This window comes from Colias philodice, chromosome 14 (assembly GCF_061535455.1).
Source record: "Colias philodice isolate Cphi_HAF_F1 chromosome 14, ilColPhil1 Martin Lab GWU primary, whole genome shotgun sequence".
In the NCBI taxonomy this organism is placed as follows: domain Eukaryota; kingdom Metazoa; phylum Arthropoda; class Insecta; order Lepidoptera; family Pieridae; genus Colias; species Colias philodice.
This window is the reverse complement of record NC_143099.1, coordinates 4,511,318-4,529,591: the sequence shown is the minus strand read 5'-3', so window position 1 is coordinate 4,529,591 and position 18,274 is coordinate 4,511,318. Positions and strand designations below refer to the sequence as shown.

Sequence of the window (18,274 nt, the reverse complement as noted above, 5' to 3'; positions counted from 1 at the left end):
TTTGATATATCAGTCTTACTATCAAGTGTCAATCCCTGTACAGCATCTTGCATCTTGTTCAAATACTGGCTGTTGACATGACCTAGACGTCGATGCCAAACTTCACTGGACACCATCACTGCAACCGATGAACAACACTCAGGCATGTTTAGTTTATACACACCATTCAACAGACTCGCTGTAGCCACTAATACTCCTGCTTGGTTGAAAATCTGACATCCATTATTGTTGAATGAAACTTTGTTTCCTTTTGATATAAGTTGACTAACAGACAACAGATTTGTAGTCAACTTCGGCACGCATAATACATCTTCCACTGTAATATCGTATTCACAGGCATGCGTCTTTGTCGTAATCTGCACATCTCCAGTACATACTACTGGTATTTTATCTTTATTTGCCACGACAATTTCTTTGATCATAACATCTCGCGACACATTTGACAACCATTCTTCGTTCGCGGTAAGATGAACACTCGCCCCGGAGTCAATATACCAGTCACTTTTACAAAATTCACCATTCAGGAACACGGCGCTAAACGCGTTACTTCTTGTGCGTTCATTTTTATTTGTATTCGACGCATTTTTGTCCGAAAATGTACACTGATTGCGATAATGTCCTGTTTGTTTACATTTGTAGCATCTAATGACTTTTGGTTTTGACTTTGACAAGTTTGACGTCTGTTCAGTGTTACCAACATTCCGTTTCATCTTATAACTCGCAAATGCTCCACTGGAATTGGAAGCGCTACTGTCTTTGCCATTTCCACTTTCTTCCATGTCCAATAATTTTGTTTTAATGGCGTCTGATGTCAATGGTATGCCGCAATGCTCAATCGCCATTATCATAGGGGAATATTTTTCTGTTAATCCCGCTAACAAAAGCGATGCGACCCACTCATCATTGATATTGAAGCCCGTACCGCTTAATTTTTGGCTTGTTTCAATGATTTGTGTCACGTACGAAGTCATTGAAGCACTATTTTCGAGTCATATTGAAATCAAACTCCTCAGCAAACTGATTCTTCTCGTGAATCCTGAGTCATCAAATAGGTTCTTCAATTTCTTCCACAGCTCATGTGTCGTTTGTACACTTTTTATATGCACATAAAGCGATGAATCTATTGTCATGATCAGCTTAGCTCTGGTTTTCGCGTCACCTGCTGCTCCTATTTCTGCTGGTACAGTCTCCGACTTGATGCAATCAGACAATCCCTCCAGCACCAGAAAATTCTCAGCCGCAAAAGCCCATTCGCTGTAGTTTTCACGTCCTTTCAATTTAGGCACACTAACAAGATAATTCGTCGTCATTTTCAACTAAAAAATCTGGGCTCATAACCTCTAATAAAATAAAACGCTTGATCGACAGACAAGAACAAGAACTATATTTTTAAAAACCGAACATATCAAAACCTAACACACATCTTGCTACATGTCGCTACTAAATAGTTCGTATAGTACGACATAAAAGAGATGAAATTAATTATTTTGGAACTAATTCGTTTTTCATTACCTGGCAACCCTGAATTGCCAATGTAGCTGTCAAGTTGAATAAAAATTTGTTGTTTTTTTCGTGAAGTGGAGAATTATTGAGATAAAATTGTTATTTAGAACAAGAAATTTAAATAAAAAAGGAGACATCATGAAAAAGGTTAAACGTAGCGGTGTCCGTGATGTCGTGTATAAAGTTTTTATTCGGTGTTTGTCCGAATTTCAAGCTGGAAAGTTATTGACTGATTTGGAAAACGTTTACAAACGTACAGCAGAATATACCGGTGAGATTCCATTTATTTTTGTTCAGTACTACGTAAAATAGAATATTCCATTAGTGACGAGTGTTTAATGTATGTATGTATGGCGATTATTACGTTTTCGCAATTTAATTTGAGGTTATTTGTATGTAAACAAAAACTTGTTTTTATAGTGCGACCAGCACAATTTGAGTCAAGAAGTTATATCCAATCCAACCAGCCTCAAATAAAGTACCTAGTTTAGATTTTACTACATAGTATAGTGATAATTGTTTTCATACAGCTATTTATTAATCAATCAAACCATAAGAAAAAAAATCATATTTTAGATTTAGCTTACTAACTACTTACTAGTGTAGCGCAGGGACGCTGGCCTCCTACATTAAAAAAAAATTAATAAAATAAAGGAAGTTTTAGTTTTAAGCTACTATAAAAATATGTTAAATGTACTATTTGATTTTATTCATCTTAATTCGTTTGTTATAGGGGTTTCTGAAAGCACAGTACGCAGGATAGTAGAGGAAGGGAGTAGAAATGAAGGCAAATTTTCAACGCCAGCCAAACATAGGAGAGGTACTTCGAAACAGAGTGATGATCAGTCCTTTGAAGGAGTAGAATATTTAGATTTTGATGAATTATATTAATGTACAAAATTTATCTACAAAAAGAAATAAAAATATGTAGTTTTCAAATCGCCTTGTTTTTTTTCTACCCGACGGACCCAGAATGTGTTTGAGCTGCATGTATGCTTGTTTGTTTGTATGTTTGATTCTATGTGCGCCTCTGCAGTCTAAACACTTGACCGATTTTTATAAAATAACTAATTCCAAATACATTTAAGTAAAATTTGACCTAGGTAGGTCAATTAAAATACTAATGTATTTTTGTCTTAAATTTACACTATTGCTACAATGAAACAATTATAACGGTTTAAATCGCGGTATTTATTTTAGATTATATTATATAGATTTTTAGATTTTTATTCTATAGTATCAAGATCGCTTGCGTCGCAGTATCAGTGTTGCTATATGAGCGACGGTGGCGCCCTCATTTATTTTCATCTCTTTTGTGTCGCACTGTATATGAGTGATATTGTCGATATAAAATAACAGATTTAATAATCGCAATTATTTTGAATGTACATATGAATAAATGATTTCATCATAATATTAATAATCAAAATTGTTTTATTTCCCATTTGTTGCAACCCTAGCGTATTTTCGTGTGGCAGCGTAAGTACCTACGCTGGCGGCGGCATCGCCCGACATCAAAGGCGATTCCTTACTGTAGGAAATAATATTGTAATACTGTGATAGAGGTCAGTGGTGTTTGTTGTGTAAACATGTATGTATTTGAGTAGTTAGTAGCATATTATATTCTGAATTTCTGATCCATGCCTATTCACTCAAAACTAATAACACTAATGATTTGTAACAGTAAATTATTTCAATAGGTAGGTATTTGAACATTTCCCAACAAGACGTAAGAATAATTATTCGTAGGTATACAAGATACAATAACAAATCTAATACACTATTTATTATTTTATTATTTACTAGCGGTCCGCCCCGGCTTCGCCCGTGGTACATGTTTACGTTTTCTCTCCATAAGAAGTAATAGCTAGAGAGCTAGCGCAAAGCTACCTGTATGTATTTGACCAGACCTGGATTTTTGTGTGTTGATTCCCCTATACCTACTATACATGAGATGAGGAGTCACTAAGCCCAGAGTGGTGGACGGGGCGCGCGCTTAGGTAAGACAGGTGGAAATTTTTGGCGAACTTTGAAACCATTTGACCACGTCTGCCATTTTGATATTTGAAAATAGATTATTATTACTATCGGAAAATAACAATGGCAGACCCATGGACGTATAAAAAAAGACGGACACCGTATTACGAACAAACAACGTGAAGCCACCATAGTAAGCTAGCGATCGTGTAAAGACAATAAACACGCACACACTCTCACCATAGTAAGCTAGTCGGCCGCCATTACGTCGTGAACTACCGACTGATTAACTGCGTCACTGTTTCACAAAAAATATTTAAAATGACGTCTTGCGTGGTTAAATGGTGTCGCAACAGTACAATTTTAAATAACAAAACACAAGGGATTACATTCCACAGGGAAGCAAGTTATTTCTTTTATGTTTTAATTACAAAATTATTACGACAAAATTTATAGAAAAAAATACAGCCGCCATTGTCATCAGGACAGCTGTTGCCATGGCAACATGGCACACACACATGGATGTTTCGCCGCCATTACTAGGCTTCACTCAATGTTTAGGCGATATACCGTCCGTCTTTTTTTATACGTCCATGGGCAGACCATTATCACGCGGATAACATTCTGGCAGACACTTATGAAAGTGCTGAAAAAAATACAATTTTGAAAGTATTTGACCAGATCTGCCATTCATATATTTTATTTATTAGGGTCTTAAAAACTTATTTTCGAAACGGCAGACATTTTCATTGCGTACAGACTTCAGCAGACAACAAAACTTTACAGACTTCAGCAGTCAACAAGACTTAGCTTCTACATGGTCAGATGTATATATGTATTACGTTCCCTGACCTTACATCAATGATTTACTTTATTAATGTTTTTATGGTCATTTACATTTAATTTTGATAACTATGGAATAAAATTTATAAATTTGATGATACAAAACTAAATATACATTTGTAAAGAATCTCAAATATAAAGTTGTGTTGCAAAGAACAAATCATCATTTAAATATTTAGTTTATTTCTTTATTTAAGAAACAATTAACAATTACAAAACAACATAAAAAAACACGCATGCATTTATTGAAATGTTCATTCATCATCACTATCGTATGGCGTTGTGTGACTCGTCTTCATAATCCATTGAATCGGATTCTGTAAAAGTAAAACGTAAATTATATAATAAAAGAAATGAGTCATTATAAACTTACCTAAGTAGTAAGGCAATGCCTTTGATGTCGCACGATGCCGCCGCGCCGCCAGTGTAGGTACTTCTGCTGCTACATGAAAATATGCTAGGGTTGCAACAAATGGGAAATAAAACAATTGTGATTATTACTATTATGATGTAATCATTTATTCATATTATGTACATTCAAAACAATTGCTATTATTAAATCTGATGTAATTATTTTTTCATAAATATATAATTATTATTTATTACATAATATATTGCACTGTGAAATATTTACGTATCACTTTATTTTTGATGTTCTTAATTGTCTTTTATAAAATTTAAGTGACGCATTCGCATTGGGATCAACAATCCGATAAGAAAAGAATGGAGACAACATATACATAGCTTTGATTTCAATTCTACAGATACAAAATATACAATCTATCTAAAATGATACAACGGATGTTTCCTGCGTTTTCTCGTCAAAATACCGAAACAACGTAATTATTGTATAGTAGTTGGGCGTGAAAGTAAAAAAACAAATGAAAAGTGTTTTCCATATGATTATTTATTAAATTTACGCGATTAAGAATAATTTCAACGATACAATTTAGTAACCGAGAATTCAGAGGATTAAAGAAAATACCTGCCTGATCATTTTATCAAACTCTAAAAGAATTATGGTTATTTCGCATCACTCGGTTTATTAGTTTGGTAATAATTATTAAAGGTAGTTACAACCCTAGCCATTGAGTCGAACGGTAGGCAACACAATATCGACTTTGTGCGGGTACATATGGTACATTTCTTCTTGCTGTGAAGCGTAATTATTATTATTAAGATTTTTTAGGCTATTTTGAATCAGCTGTTCTAATTTAATTCTAGAAATTTATTAAAACGTGATTTTTTTTAAAGTATATTATGAGTTTATAAATACCTCAACCAATAGTTATTGTGTCCTATCCAATGATATTTTATGTATAGATACGTTATATACTCACAATATATCCAAAAAAAATGCTTCATATGCAGTGTCAGGCACACACAAATGCAATTTTCATTTTACTTAATTTATTACATTGACAGACTGTATAAGAGAGATGGCTCTAATAAAATGATATAAACAAAAAAGACAAAGATAGTTTGTCACTTCCGCGCAGGTGTAAGCAAAAGTCATAAGAATTCGCCAATTAAATATAAATAAACAAATAGTTGCCATGGTAATTGGCATAGACTAACGACACAGAAGGTTCAATGTTATAGATGTTAGGTTTCCTGCACAAGTAAATAAATGTGACAATTTCATTTATTATTTTATGATTATTATGATGTCGTATTACAATGAAAAAAAAAAACTTTTTTGGAGATATAACTGTATTAAGTATTTATTACTAGCTGTGGTGTTCGTTTTCGGTCATCATCATTTCACCCGATAAACACCCACTGCTGAGCATACTGCATAGTCCTCCTTATAGAACTCCATAAGGACCGATCTTACGCTATTCGTTTCAACTTTCAAGGCAGTTCCCGAAACCCGTACAAGGTCATCACTCTAACTTGTAGGATAATTATTATAATATTAGTGGTGCCTAGATGAAAAAAAAAGGATGAAATAAAAGAAAGGATGAATGAAGTACTTATAAGCCTTTTTTATCTAAAATACAAATAAAATTTATGTTCAATAGCTATTTACAGAAAAGCAAATAGCATTTTTCGTCAGTAGCGATAATCTTTTCTATAATCTTTACGTATATTCAACATCATTTTATTTTTATTTATCATTTTATTATTGCAAACAAACATTTTTGCCATCACGATTTCATTGTATATAATAAATAGCTATATTTGTTAATTATATGCACTGTGTGGATTTAAATATAAAAATAATCAAGTATTTACCCAAACCGAAATTAATAAAATAACCTTTCTATTTTCAATAATCGTATCTACATGATAATCTTTGAACACAGTGTACGCTAGCTTTGTCACACTAGTGATTGAAACAATGTTTTATCCCTTTCATTATTTCAATACACGTGTCAAGCAAGTGTCATTCATAAAGAATTGTAAATTGTTATTTTTACTCTTAAACTGTAATTATTTAATATATTTTGCTGTGATATGATATTATTCCTTTATCTTTCTTTATTTTTTTGAATACGTGCACTTTCTGAACACACAGGAAGGCATTTTCGCTAACTTTAATGTACCTATCGGCACATATGCTCACTGGGACCGGTGACAATCTGACTGATTGCATTGGTCCCAAATAGGACCAATTCACGGAATCAGTTTTGGTGCGTTGATGACGTATCTACCTCTTGTTTCTATATATAATATCATTGGTCCTATCCTCATTTCTTTATATCTTGGTAGTTAACTAAAGTGTTAAATTTACATAACCTCAACAACAACATTTACACTGCCACTGCACTAAAACTAAACTAACTAGCTCTCTAGCTATAAGAACCATCCTCGTACTTCAAGGGATATAATAAAAAAAGAATTATCGAAATCGGTTCAGCCGTTCTCGAGTTATGCGCTTACCAACACATTTTGCGATTCATTTTTATATATAAGACTAGCGGTCCGCCCCGGCTTCGCCCGTGGTACATGTTTACGTTTTCTCTACATAAGAACCATCCTCGTACTTCAAGGAATATAATAAAAAAAGAATTATCGAAATCGGTTCAGCCGTTCTCGAGTTATGCGCTTACCAACACATTTTGCGATTCATTTATATATATATACTAGCGGTCCGCCCCGGCTACGCCCTTGGTACATAATATTTACGTTTTCTCTACATAAAAACCATCCTCGTACTTCAAGGAATATAATAAAAAAAGAATGATCGATATCGGTTCAGCCGTTCTCGAGTTATGCGCTTACCAACACATTTTGCGATTCATTTTTATATATAAGATAAGATTATGTGAAAATAACCAGGAAGGTGAAAAACATATTTACGAAAACATAGTAACATAATATGGCTGTCGCTACAATAATTATATTTCAATTTTATCTTTTAATACCTAGTAGAACTGGCCGACGAATAAAAAAAATCGTATTAGAATAAATACAATAAATTACGGAACAAAAAAAGGATTGTAACTGAATTAGGTATGTTTGTTTCTGGGCGCACCGTTTTCGACGACGCGACGCGCGACGTAAGCGTATAGGTATAGGTACCTACTTTGCTAAAACAAACTAATAAAATTGTGTGTCTGTCTGAAAATTCGGAAAAGCATATTTTGCAAGTTTGTAATTACTTTGATAGTTTACCGATTTATAATAATTGTAATTGTAATTGTATAATATATAATTTGCAATGTGGTGAAATTTCATAAAAATCACGGGCCAATTTTTTGTTTTGAATCCCACCGAAAATATAATTGCGTTATTAGAATAATTAATTACTATACCTACCCACGATCAATTATTACAATATAGTCTCAAATGCATACTAGAGAAATATTGCAATTTGATTCAATTAAAATGCATAGCATACAAAAATAAATTCACAACACAAGAAATTCCGCGCGCAAATCATAGCGCGTGTCAATGAAATCAAGAATGTTTTATATCAAGCCGACGCGGACGACGACGCGACGCCGAACAAAAGTACCTACGACGGACGACCACGCTTCGAGTTGCCAAACAACAAAAAAAACAAAAAAAACAAGTTTTCCATTTTTCTGTATGAGTAGACAGAACTTCAAAACGCCACCTGCTACGGTTTATATTATGAACGATTGTTATAAAAATAAAAGTTATATTTGTTGGTGTAAACTATTTTATTGATCAATAATTTTGGAATTTAAAATTGTCAACATTGATTACAATAAAACGCAGTTTTATTTTATTACACTATTGTTTTTTTTATCAAAACATGTATTTGAAGTACCATATAATATTATGCTGATCCAAGCATTTTCACTCAAAACTTATAGGGTCAACCGGGGCAAATGCAACTAAAAAATAACAAGTTTCAAGTTTGATCGGTTGCAGTTATCTCCTTTTATATTTGGTCATTTATTTGACCCATTTAGTGATTTTTGTATTTATTCAAGATTATTTTCAACCAATCAAGCAATACAGTAGTCTTATAAATAACTGGTAGTGAGAATATTTCCTAAAATTGGTAGAAAAAGTTACATTAACCCCTAGTCGGGGGTAAATGCAACTAACTGCCATAGCTCTTCTTCTATTTCATATAAAACAACGAATATAGAATATATTTATGAGATTTCATGTTATTCATAGGATTTTGAACTGGATTACCGTGTAGCAACAACGAGTTTTCAGGAAAAATCTTATTTTTCTGATTGTGGGGCAAATGCAACTATTTGTTAGAGAATTAGTGTGGGGAATGCAAAAAACTTATTCATCGATATATTTTTATTATTCTATATATATACAATAACGTTATCTATACAATAACGTTGCGATCGTAGATGGCGCCGCATTATTTAGAGGAAAAACTCATGTACCTACTTTGATTTACCACTTTAAATCGCAACAAAAAAAAATAACAGTCACCTACTAAGTCAATTTTAGTTTTTGGTCAGAACAAATAATATTCTTTGTGTTAAATATTGTTAAAAACGTAAACCAAACAAAATACGTTTATTAGTTAATCAACCGTTTACTAAAAATTACTTGAACAATCACAGAACTATCCTACCTATCGTTTTTAGTTACTTATATTCTTTAACCACGCTTTATCTCATTTGAATTTTACTTATGAACCCGTCTCTGGGTATAATATCGAAGAAATAATCGATGGTTCTTCTTTAATTAATCATAAAGAAAATATATTTTGACTACCAAGAAGGATACATAATAAAAATATCGACACTGTCACATCACTAGTGTTTTTAGTTTCATACAAAAATATAAGGGGCTATTGTAACTAACCTCACAGTTGCAATAACCCCACAGTGAAATTTTCATGAGGCAATTGTAACTGCATCAATAACACAAAATAGAGTCAACTAACGCACTAAAAATATAAATGAAATATGCTTAACGGCTTGTGATAATCGTGACCAATCAAAAACACCTGCAAAAAATCACTCCTAAACAATTTTTTTGTCTGCAAAACTCGACACCTGTTTTTACGCACACCAACTTCAAAATAGCGGTTTGACACAATGGCCTATCAATCAAATAGTTTTCATCGTAGGGGCACCATCTATTACTTGTAAGATTTATTAGTCGTTGAGCTATTGAATCATAGGTGGCGATTTATTACAACAACTCTAATAAATTAGTTATGATAACTAGTTGCCATAGCCCCATAGTTGCATTTACCCCGGTTGACCCTCACTAATGATTTGTAAAAGTAAATTATTTCAATATACATTTCATAACCAACATGTAAGAATAATTATTATTATTCCTACCTACAACAACAAACCTAAAACACTATTTACTATGGGAAAATAACCAGGAAGGTGAAAAACATATTATTATTTACGATTTCGACGCACTCGACTTTTAGTAAAATATAGTAGGGAAACATAATATTATGGTTTTGATTTTTGCTACTAGTATAAGAAAACTGCGTGTTCAAACTACTTGTTTGTCTGTCTGAAAATTCGGAAGTACTTTGGTAGTTTACCGATTTATAATAATATTGTATATATCGTTGTTTAAAAAATATTCAAACACAATAAAATATGATATATGTACTGATTTATCACTGGTTTCAGTGATGAACTGATGAGTCAATTATAGCCACTATACTTTCGTCATACGTGTGTATAATAGGCATGACGACAGTATCCATAAATGATCGTATTAGTGTTTTTAAGGGAAAATGTACAATAAATAAATTCAATATAGTGACTTAGAAATCTTAAAACCATTAAGATTAATGAGATTATCAATAAAATAAAACATTGAAATTCTGCAGTTAGCCATTTTGACTAAAACACGCGTGACGTCACGCTTAAGTAAACAACTCGCGTCAGATGTGTTTTGTTGTTATGAATATGTTGAGAACACGCATTTTTATTTATTTTCTATTGTTTCACGTATGCTTTATCGACTCAGAACAGAAATACAATTGCGAATTCACGAATACGTGGTTCGGGGTTCTCCGCACCAACTTTATACAATCATTTCTTATTATTTCTCGCTTGAAATAATTACTAACACATTTTTGAGCATTATTTTTATGTGGATTCATACTGCAATACTGCACACCACTCATAAACTTTGAAATTCGTTTCTATAACACATATTAAATAAATACTTTTTTAATTTTCTTCGCAATGCGTACAAATAATTACGTATTTACCAAAGTTTGACGTCACGCCTACGCCATGACACCTGCGAGCTGTTTTGGCACAGTTAATAAATATTTTTTGAAAAATGGCTTTTATCTTCGTTAAATTTAAGTATATTACCGAAATATAGGGTTTTTCTTGTATAGTAAACGTATACACACATTATGGAAGAGGATTTCAAAATCTTTCGTCATGCCTATTGATGTGATTTGCAACGTGGTGATATTTCAGAAAAATCACGGGTCAAATTGTCCCACCGAAAATATAACTGCGTTATAAGAATAACTATACCTACGATAAATTATACATAATACAATATAGTCTCAAATGCATACTAGTGAAATATTTTATTTGAATCAATAAAATAAAAAAAAAATAAAAAATAATAATAATACAAAAATAAATTCACAACACAAGAAAATCCGCGCGCAAATCATAGCGCGTGACAATGAAATCAAGAACTTTCGAGCCGACGCGGACGACGAAGGAGCCTAACAAAAGTACCTACAATCATAGGCGGCTCGTGACAAAATTGTATGGCCGTGTTCACTTGAAATAAAACAACGAAAATAGGTACCTACAATAGCGTTAGCAGTACAAAAAAAATGAGCACCACATTATAAATGTCTATTTATACACTAAAAATTATAGAGTATTTCAAAACGAATTCAATTATTATTTAGCAATAATTAGAAAATCCCCGAATTTGCATTCGTGATCGTATTCATAGTGTTTGTCTACACTAATATTGTAAAGAGGAAAACTTTGTTTGTTTGTTTGATTGTAATGAATAGGCTCATAAACTACTGGACATTTTACCAATGTTTGCAAGTTTGTGATTACTTTGATAGTTTACCGATTTATAATAATTGTATACTTATATCATTGTTTAAAAATATTCAAACACAATATGATATAGGTACTGATTTATCACTGGTTTCAGTGATGAACTGATGAGTCAATGTTAGCCACAATACTAATCACTTTCGTCATACATATGTATGAACTATGATTGATGTGATTTGCAATGTGGTGAAATTTCATAAAAATTACGGGCCAATTTTTTGTTTTGAATCCCATCGAAAATACATATATTACTAATTGCGTTATTAGAATAATTAATTACTATACCCACGATCAATTATTACAATTTACAATATAGTCTCAAATGCATACTAGAGAAACATTGCAATTTGAATCAATTAAAATGCATAGCATACAAAAATAAATTCACAACACAAGAAATTCCGCGCGCAAATCATAGCGCGTGTCAATGAAATCAAGAATGTAATTTTATATCAAGCCGACGAGCGACGACGCCGAACTAAAGTACCTACAGTACCATTTACCTTCAGTGTACAATACAGTTTACAGACCTACGACGGACGAACAATAATGAGTAATAAATAAAAAAAAACATAGTTTCTAAGGTCATTAGTTTTATTTTATTTTATTGTTATTTTCTTTGAACGATTGGAAATGAAATTACTCAATTTTTACACAGAACTTTGATTTATTAGAATTATGCTCATTATGCATAAGATAACGAACGCGAATGCACGACATCTAGCGCGTCAATGTCTAAACATCGCCTTTCGTTTAGACATTGACGCGCTAGATCTGTAATAAGTATATAGTCTATGCGCTAGATGTCGTGCTTTATGTCGTGTTTCGCTTGGCAAAAGTCACGCACACTACTGTAGAAGTGTCAAATTTTTCCGGTATTTTACTGTTGTTTTTCTAAGTAAATATTGTAAATTATTGATTAAAAAGGTCGAACGCGCACACATTTCATTATAGAGAAGTGATAAAATGATTAGTTTTAAAGAAATAGTGTCTGTGTTAAGTGTTTAGAGGTAATCAAAAATGTATGGAGGGACGGTCGGAACATCAACCTTAACATTATCCGATCAGATATCGTTATCGGACGCCGAGACTCGAGAGCCGATATCCGATATCGGACACAATTTGCTCTTTCACATTATCCGATAAAATCGTTCCGATATCAGCATCGGACCGGACAATGTGAAAGGCCCGAACATGTATAGTACGACATAAAAGAGATGAAATTAATTATTTTGGAACTAATTCGTTTTTCATTACCTGGCAACCCTGAATTGGCAATGTAGCTGTCAAGTTGAATAAAAATTTGTTGTTTTTTTCGTGAAGTGGAGAATTATTGAGATAAAATTGTTATTTAGAACAAGAAATTTAAATAAAAAAGGAGATATCATGAAAAAGGTTAAACGTAGCGGTGTCCGTAATGTGGTGTATAAAGTTTTTATTCGGTGTTTGTCCGAATTTCAAGCTGGAAATTTATTGACTGATTTGGAAAACGTTTACAAACGTACAGCAGAATATACCGGTGAGATTCCATTTATTTTTGCTCAGTACTACGTAAAATAGAATATTCCATTAGTAACGAGTGTTTAATGTATGTATGTATGGCGATTATTACGTTTTCGCAAATTAATTTGAGGTTATTTGTATGTAAACAAAAACTAGTTTTTATAGTGCGACCAGCACAATTTGAGTCAAGAAGTTATATCCAATCCAACCAGCCTCAAATAAAGTACCTAGTTTAGATTTTACTACATAGTATAGTGATAACTGTTTTCATACAGCTATCTATCTATTAATCAATCAAACCATAAGAAAAAAAATCATATTTACTGTATCATATTTACAGATACTGAAGATGCCCTGTACCCTCTTGCCAGTACTTCGAAACAGAGTGATGATCAGTCCTTTGAAGGAGTAGAATATTTAGATTTTGATGAATTATATTAATGTACAAAATTTATCTACAAAAAAAATAAAAATATGTGGTTTTCAAATCGCCTTGTTTTTTTCTACCCGACGGACCCAGAAAGAGGGTAATGTGTTTGAGCTGCATGTTTGCTTGTTTGTTTGTATGTTTGATTCTATGTGCGCCTCTGCAGTCTAAACACTTGACCGATTTTTATAAAATAACTAATTCCAAATACATTTAAGTAAAATTTGACCTAGGTAGGTCAATTAAAATACTAATGTATTTTTGTCTTAAATTACACTATTGCTACACTGAAACAATTATAACGGTTTAAATCGCGGTATTTATTTTAGATTATATTATATACATTTTTGGATTTTTATTCTATAGTATCAAGATCGCTTGCGTCACAGTATCAGTGTTGCTATATGAGCGACGGTGGCGCCCTCATTTATTTTCATCTCTTTTGTGTCGCACTGTAGCATACATTTTACTTACCCCCGATATCGGATCGGCGTCCGATACCGATATTGGACCGGATAATGTGAAAACTGAAAACGCTCTAGTAGTGAAATCGTTTATTTGGTTTATGTACAATTCAGTGCTTTCTGAAACCAGATAATAGAATATGCCATTTTCGGAGTATAATCCACTTATGTAAGTGATAATGATTTTAGTAATTTAAATAAGATAATGTTTTTTTTTTTTCAATTATGAAAACGACTAATTATGAAAAATTATGAAAATGACTATCGACCGTATTATAAATACTAAATACAATACCTCTAAAGTATAAAGAACCGATTACGCTCTTACGTAAAACTGTGCGTAAAACGATTATTTTCTGACGTATTTGACATCTGACACCTCACACCGTAACTTGACAGGTGACACTATGCAGTTGACGTTGACGAATGACGACCAATGTTTTCAATATTGTTTACCTGTTTATTTAATTATTTGTAGTTTCATTTTATTAAATTAAATTCCCGTCCTTATTTTTTTTCTTCATTTATTGTTATTATTTTAAAATGCAATATTATGAAAAATGTTTTATTACAGTCGGTACAACTCGTTTCGATTTACTTTGCCAACAAGTAATGTCTACAAATGTTTTACAAGCTTTAAAGAAAATCGGATGCAAAACAATAGTGTTTCAAATAGGTAAAAGTGACGTGGAGCCTGGCGATTATGAACTTGAAGGTATAAAACTACATTTGTATAGATTTAAAGATTCTATAAAAGATGATATTCGGAACTCTGATTTTGTTATCAGCCATGCGGGGGCTGGGAGTTGCTTAGAGGTTTTAAGCGCAAATAAGCCACTATTGGTTGTTGTGAATGAAGATCTTATGGACAATCATCAATTAGAGTTAGCAGAGCAGCTACAGATAGATGGACATTTATATTATTGCACCTGTGATACATTACAGTGTACTGTGGAAGAAGTAGACTTCAGTGCTCTTGCTCCATTCCCTAAAGCAAATCCAGAACCTTTTTTTCAAGCATTGGACTCTGTATTTCGTGTTGAAGCATAAATGTTTATAGTTGATTTTATTGTTGATGTATATTACACAACCAACTACATTCATCAGTTGCAATATGCAATATTTGTTTACTAACTAATAAATAATTGATAAATTGTTTATTTTTTTATATGAAATATGTTAGTATGTAAGTTTTTAAAATGGATTAAAAAGCAATATTGTTGGGAATCTGATTTATTTATTTCATTAAACCAGTAAAATATATTAAAATTTGAGCTCAACCTAAGAATTAACTGGCTTTATTAATAGTATGTTAATAATGATTGTATTATATTATTATACATAGTAATAATAATAAAAAAAATATTCCAAAACTAATAGAGATGCCATGGGAAAGGCACTGACAGAATTGATCATTCCATTTTAGGTTAGCTTATCAAGGTGGAATATTTGAGCTCTTTCATTCGTTATACCTTGCTCACAATCATGAATAATTTCCCAATAAATCAGGATGTCTGATATACAATGGCAATTCATAGCTTCTTTCTACTGGATTCCTTCACACATTTGTTTAAAATTGGTTCAAAATAAACACAACATAACTTAATTTGATTTTATTAGAAATATGCAGATTCTTACAAAATTGAAATTACTCAGGCAAACAATAATTTAGTAATTACAAAATAAGTTGACAATTTTATAGTATAGCTATTTTTTTATTATTATATTTACACTAGTTTCTTAGCCTCGAAGAAGCTCTTAAGATGCCTCATTTGCCAGTATCCTATTGCCACTAGAACACCAGTTTGAAGCAAACTCCACCAGAGAACCCTTTGATTTGTGCTCTCTGATGTTTGACGGAATCTTTCCTCACGATGCTGTAAAACAATGTAACATTAATCACTATGCAAAAATCTATACTCATGTTATCTACATGTTGTGTGAAAAAGAACAGGGTATTTTTATTTATTAAGTCAAATATCACAAAAGACATTTACTCTTATCTTTTTCTACTTTCTCCTCTATAATAATGCCTTACTGAAATATTTTAATATATAATATCTAATCACCTATACATTAAGTAAATCAATTACTGAAGTATAATTGTCATGATGCAAACTCATACATAATCCAGACATAATTTTTGATTTTAAAACATTGCAACACTAAAAGCTAACATTTTTAGATATTCCAACATAATTTCAGACTTACTCTTTGATAGCTCTGCTCCTTTGTAATTTGGTGAACCTGATCTAACAACTGCCTGATTCTCAATTGTAATTCTGTGAGTTTGTCCTTTTGGGCAACATTCGCATAGTCCACTGCATGCTCACCAACTTGAATATCAAGGTGCACCTAGAAGCAAATATTAAGTTTTTGAGCTATATCTAAAATACAAGGTATTTTTTCAAATCAATGTTTATATCAACTAAATATTAACTTTGCTTTAACACTATTTTACTATTGTGAGTTTGTGACTTGTAGTTCACCTAAATAACACAAATGTTTTGTTTAATCAAGTGTATATTTTGATTAAGTTTTAAGTGTGTTCTTATTTCAAGTCAAACACATGTCTTAAACATTACAATATGGTGTCAATTTTACTTTCAAGTGTGATAAAAAATCAGTACCTAAGTAAAATATTATAGAGCTTACCCTCAATTGTGATCCACTGAACCATGATGTGCTGTTAGAATACATACAAATAACATGTTCACCAGGTGTAGTAGATGTAAACGAAATCATACCCTCCGAGGAATACACCCGAGACAAAATTACTCTATCATTGGGATCCCGAACTTCTACATGCATGCCTATTCCAGGTGATGACGGCATGAAACCACCCGAACGTGGGTCATATAGCTCGACCTTGTAGTTCACTGAAACGAATAGCAATTTATACTTCAGGGTCCTATTTAACAAATATCCTGGAAACAACCAGAACAAAATATTACCAAGAACTGTAGTGTCGTCCGGTATTTCTTCTATGAAACATTTTCGTTCTCCTTCTGCTATATGAAAGTACAAGCCCCAACTGGCATCCAGTAACAAAAGAAACGACAATACAGAAATATTAAACAACATTTTAGTTCACGCTTTTTATTATCGGCGATTATCGAAACAAAATTTTATGACACCGCAAGACACACGTCATCTGAAAATGTCAATTCAAAAGTGTCATTTTTTCAATCTTTTTACCTATGCACAGATAAAAGATGTAACCAAATTAACCTAAATTTATTAATGAGTTATTGAATAATGATTTAAATCTATAATATAAAAATGAATCCCAAAATGTGTTGGTAAGCGCATAACTTGAGAACGGCTGAACCGATTTCGTTAATTCTTTTTTTATTATATTCCTTGAAGTACGAGGATGGTTCTTACGTAGAGAAAACGTAAATTTGTACCACGGGCGAAGCCGGGGCGGACTGCTAGTTTATAATAAAAACCTTGGTCTTGCTGGGATATTATGCAGCGATATAATATAAATCTCAGCTTGCAAGTGTAAACTATGTAGAAAGTTCTGTCGCGACAGTTTGTCAAGCGCTTCTTGCGAGAAGTTGCGAAAGCGTGTGTAAACATGACTGCGTCTACTCGCGATAGATCTCGCTGCTTATCGGTCTAGTTCCGTATATCTCGCAGCAAGCTGCAAGACACACGCTTTCGCAACTTCTCGCAAGAAGCGCTTGACAAACTGTCGCGTAAGGGCGTATTCAGAAAGAAAGCTTGAAACTTATAAGCGCTTATAAGTGCTTATCGGCGCTTATAAGAATGTAAGAAACTTGTTGGAACTTGTCGGCGCCGATCAGCGCTTATAAGCGCATGTTCATATATTTTCCTGCGTGGGTTACCAGCGCTTATAAGCGCCGATAAGCGCTTATAAGCGCTTATAAGTTTCAAGCTTTCTTTCTGAATACGCCCTATGCTGTCGCGACAGAACTTGCAACATGGTTTTAGGGCGTATTCAGAAAGAAAGCTTGAAACTTATAAGCGCTTATCGGCGCTTGTCATGTTCATATATTTTCCTGCGCGGGTTACCAGCACTGACAGGAAAATATATGAACATGACAAGCGCC

At 32.7% G+C, this 18,274-nt stretch overlaps 2 protein-coding genes and 1 long non-coding RNA gene across 3 annotated transcripts; 2 read left to right on the top strand and 1 right to left on the bottom strand.

The window, feature by feature from the left end:
- Positions 1–1,458: 1,458 nt before the first annotated feature.
- Positions 1,459–2,425, top strand: LOC149482782 (uncharacterized). Its single transcript, XR_016316629.1, has 2 exons — positions 1,459–1,774; positions 2,237–2,425. It is a non-coding gene; the product is annotated as an uncharacterized LOC149482782 (long non-coding RNA).
- Positions 2,426–14,610: 12,185 nt separating this feature from the next.
- On the top strand, positions 14,611–15,422 carry Alg13 (Alg13 UDP-N-acetylglucosaminyltransferase subunit). Its single transcript, XM_089703361.1, has one exon. The coding sequence runs from the start codon at positions 14,739–14,741 to the stop codon at positions 15,243–15,245; it is 507 nt and encodes a 168-aa protein (XP_089559487.1). The 5' UTR covers positions 14,611–14,738; the 3' UTR covers positions 15,246–15,422.
- A 371-nt stretch (positions 15,423–15,793) lies between these two features.
- eca (transmembrane p24 trafficking protein eclair) lies at positions 15,794–17,370 on the bottom strand. The gene is made up of 4 exons (XM_089703525.1): positions 17,150–17,370; positions 16,851–17,074; positions 16,407–16,550; positions 15,794–16,072 (listed from the first exon to the last, which is right to left on the bottom strand). The coding sequence occupies exons 1-4, from the start codon at positions 17,277–17,279 to the stop codon at positions 15,923–15,925; spliced, it is 648 nt and encodes a 215-aa protein (XP_089559651.1). The 5' UTR covers positions 17,280–17,370; the 3' UTR covers positions 15,794–15,922.
- Positions 17,371–18,274: the final 904 nt, after the last annotated feature.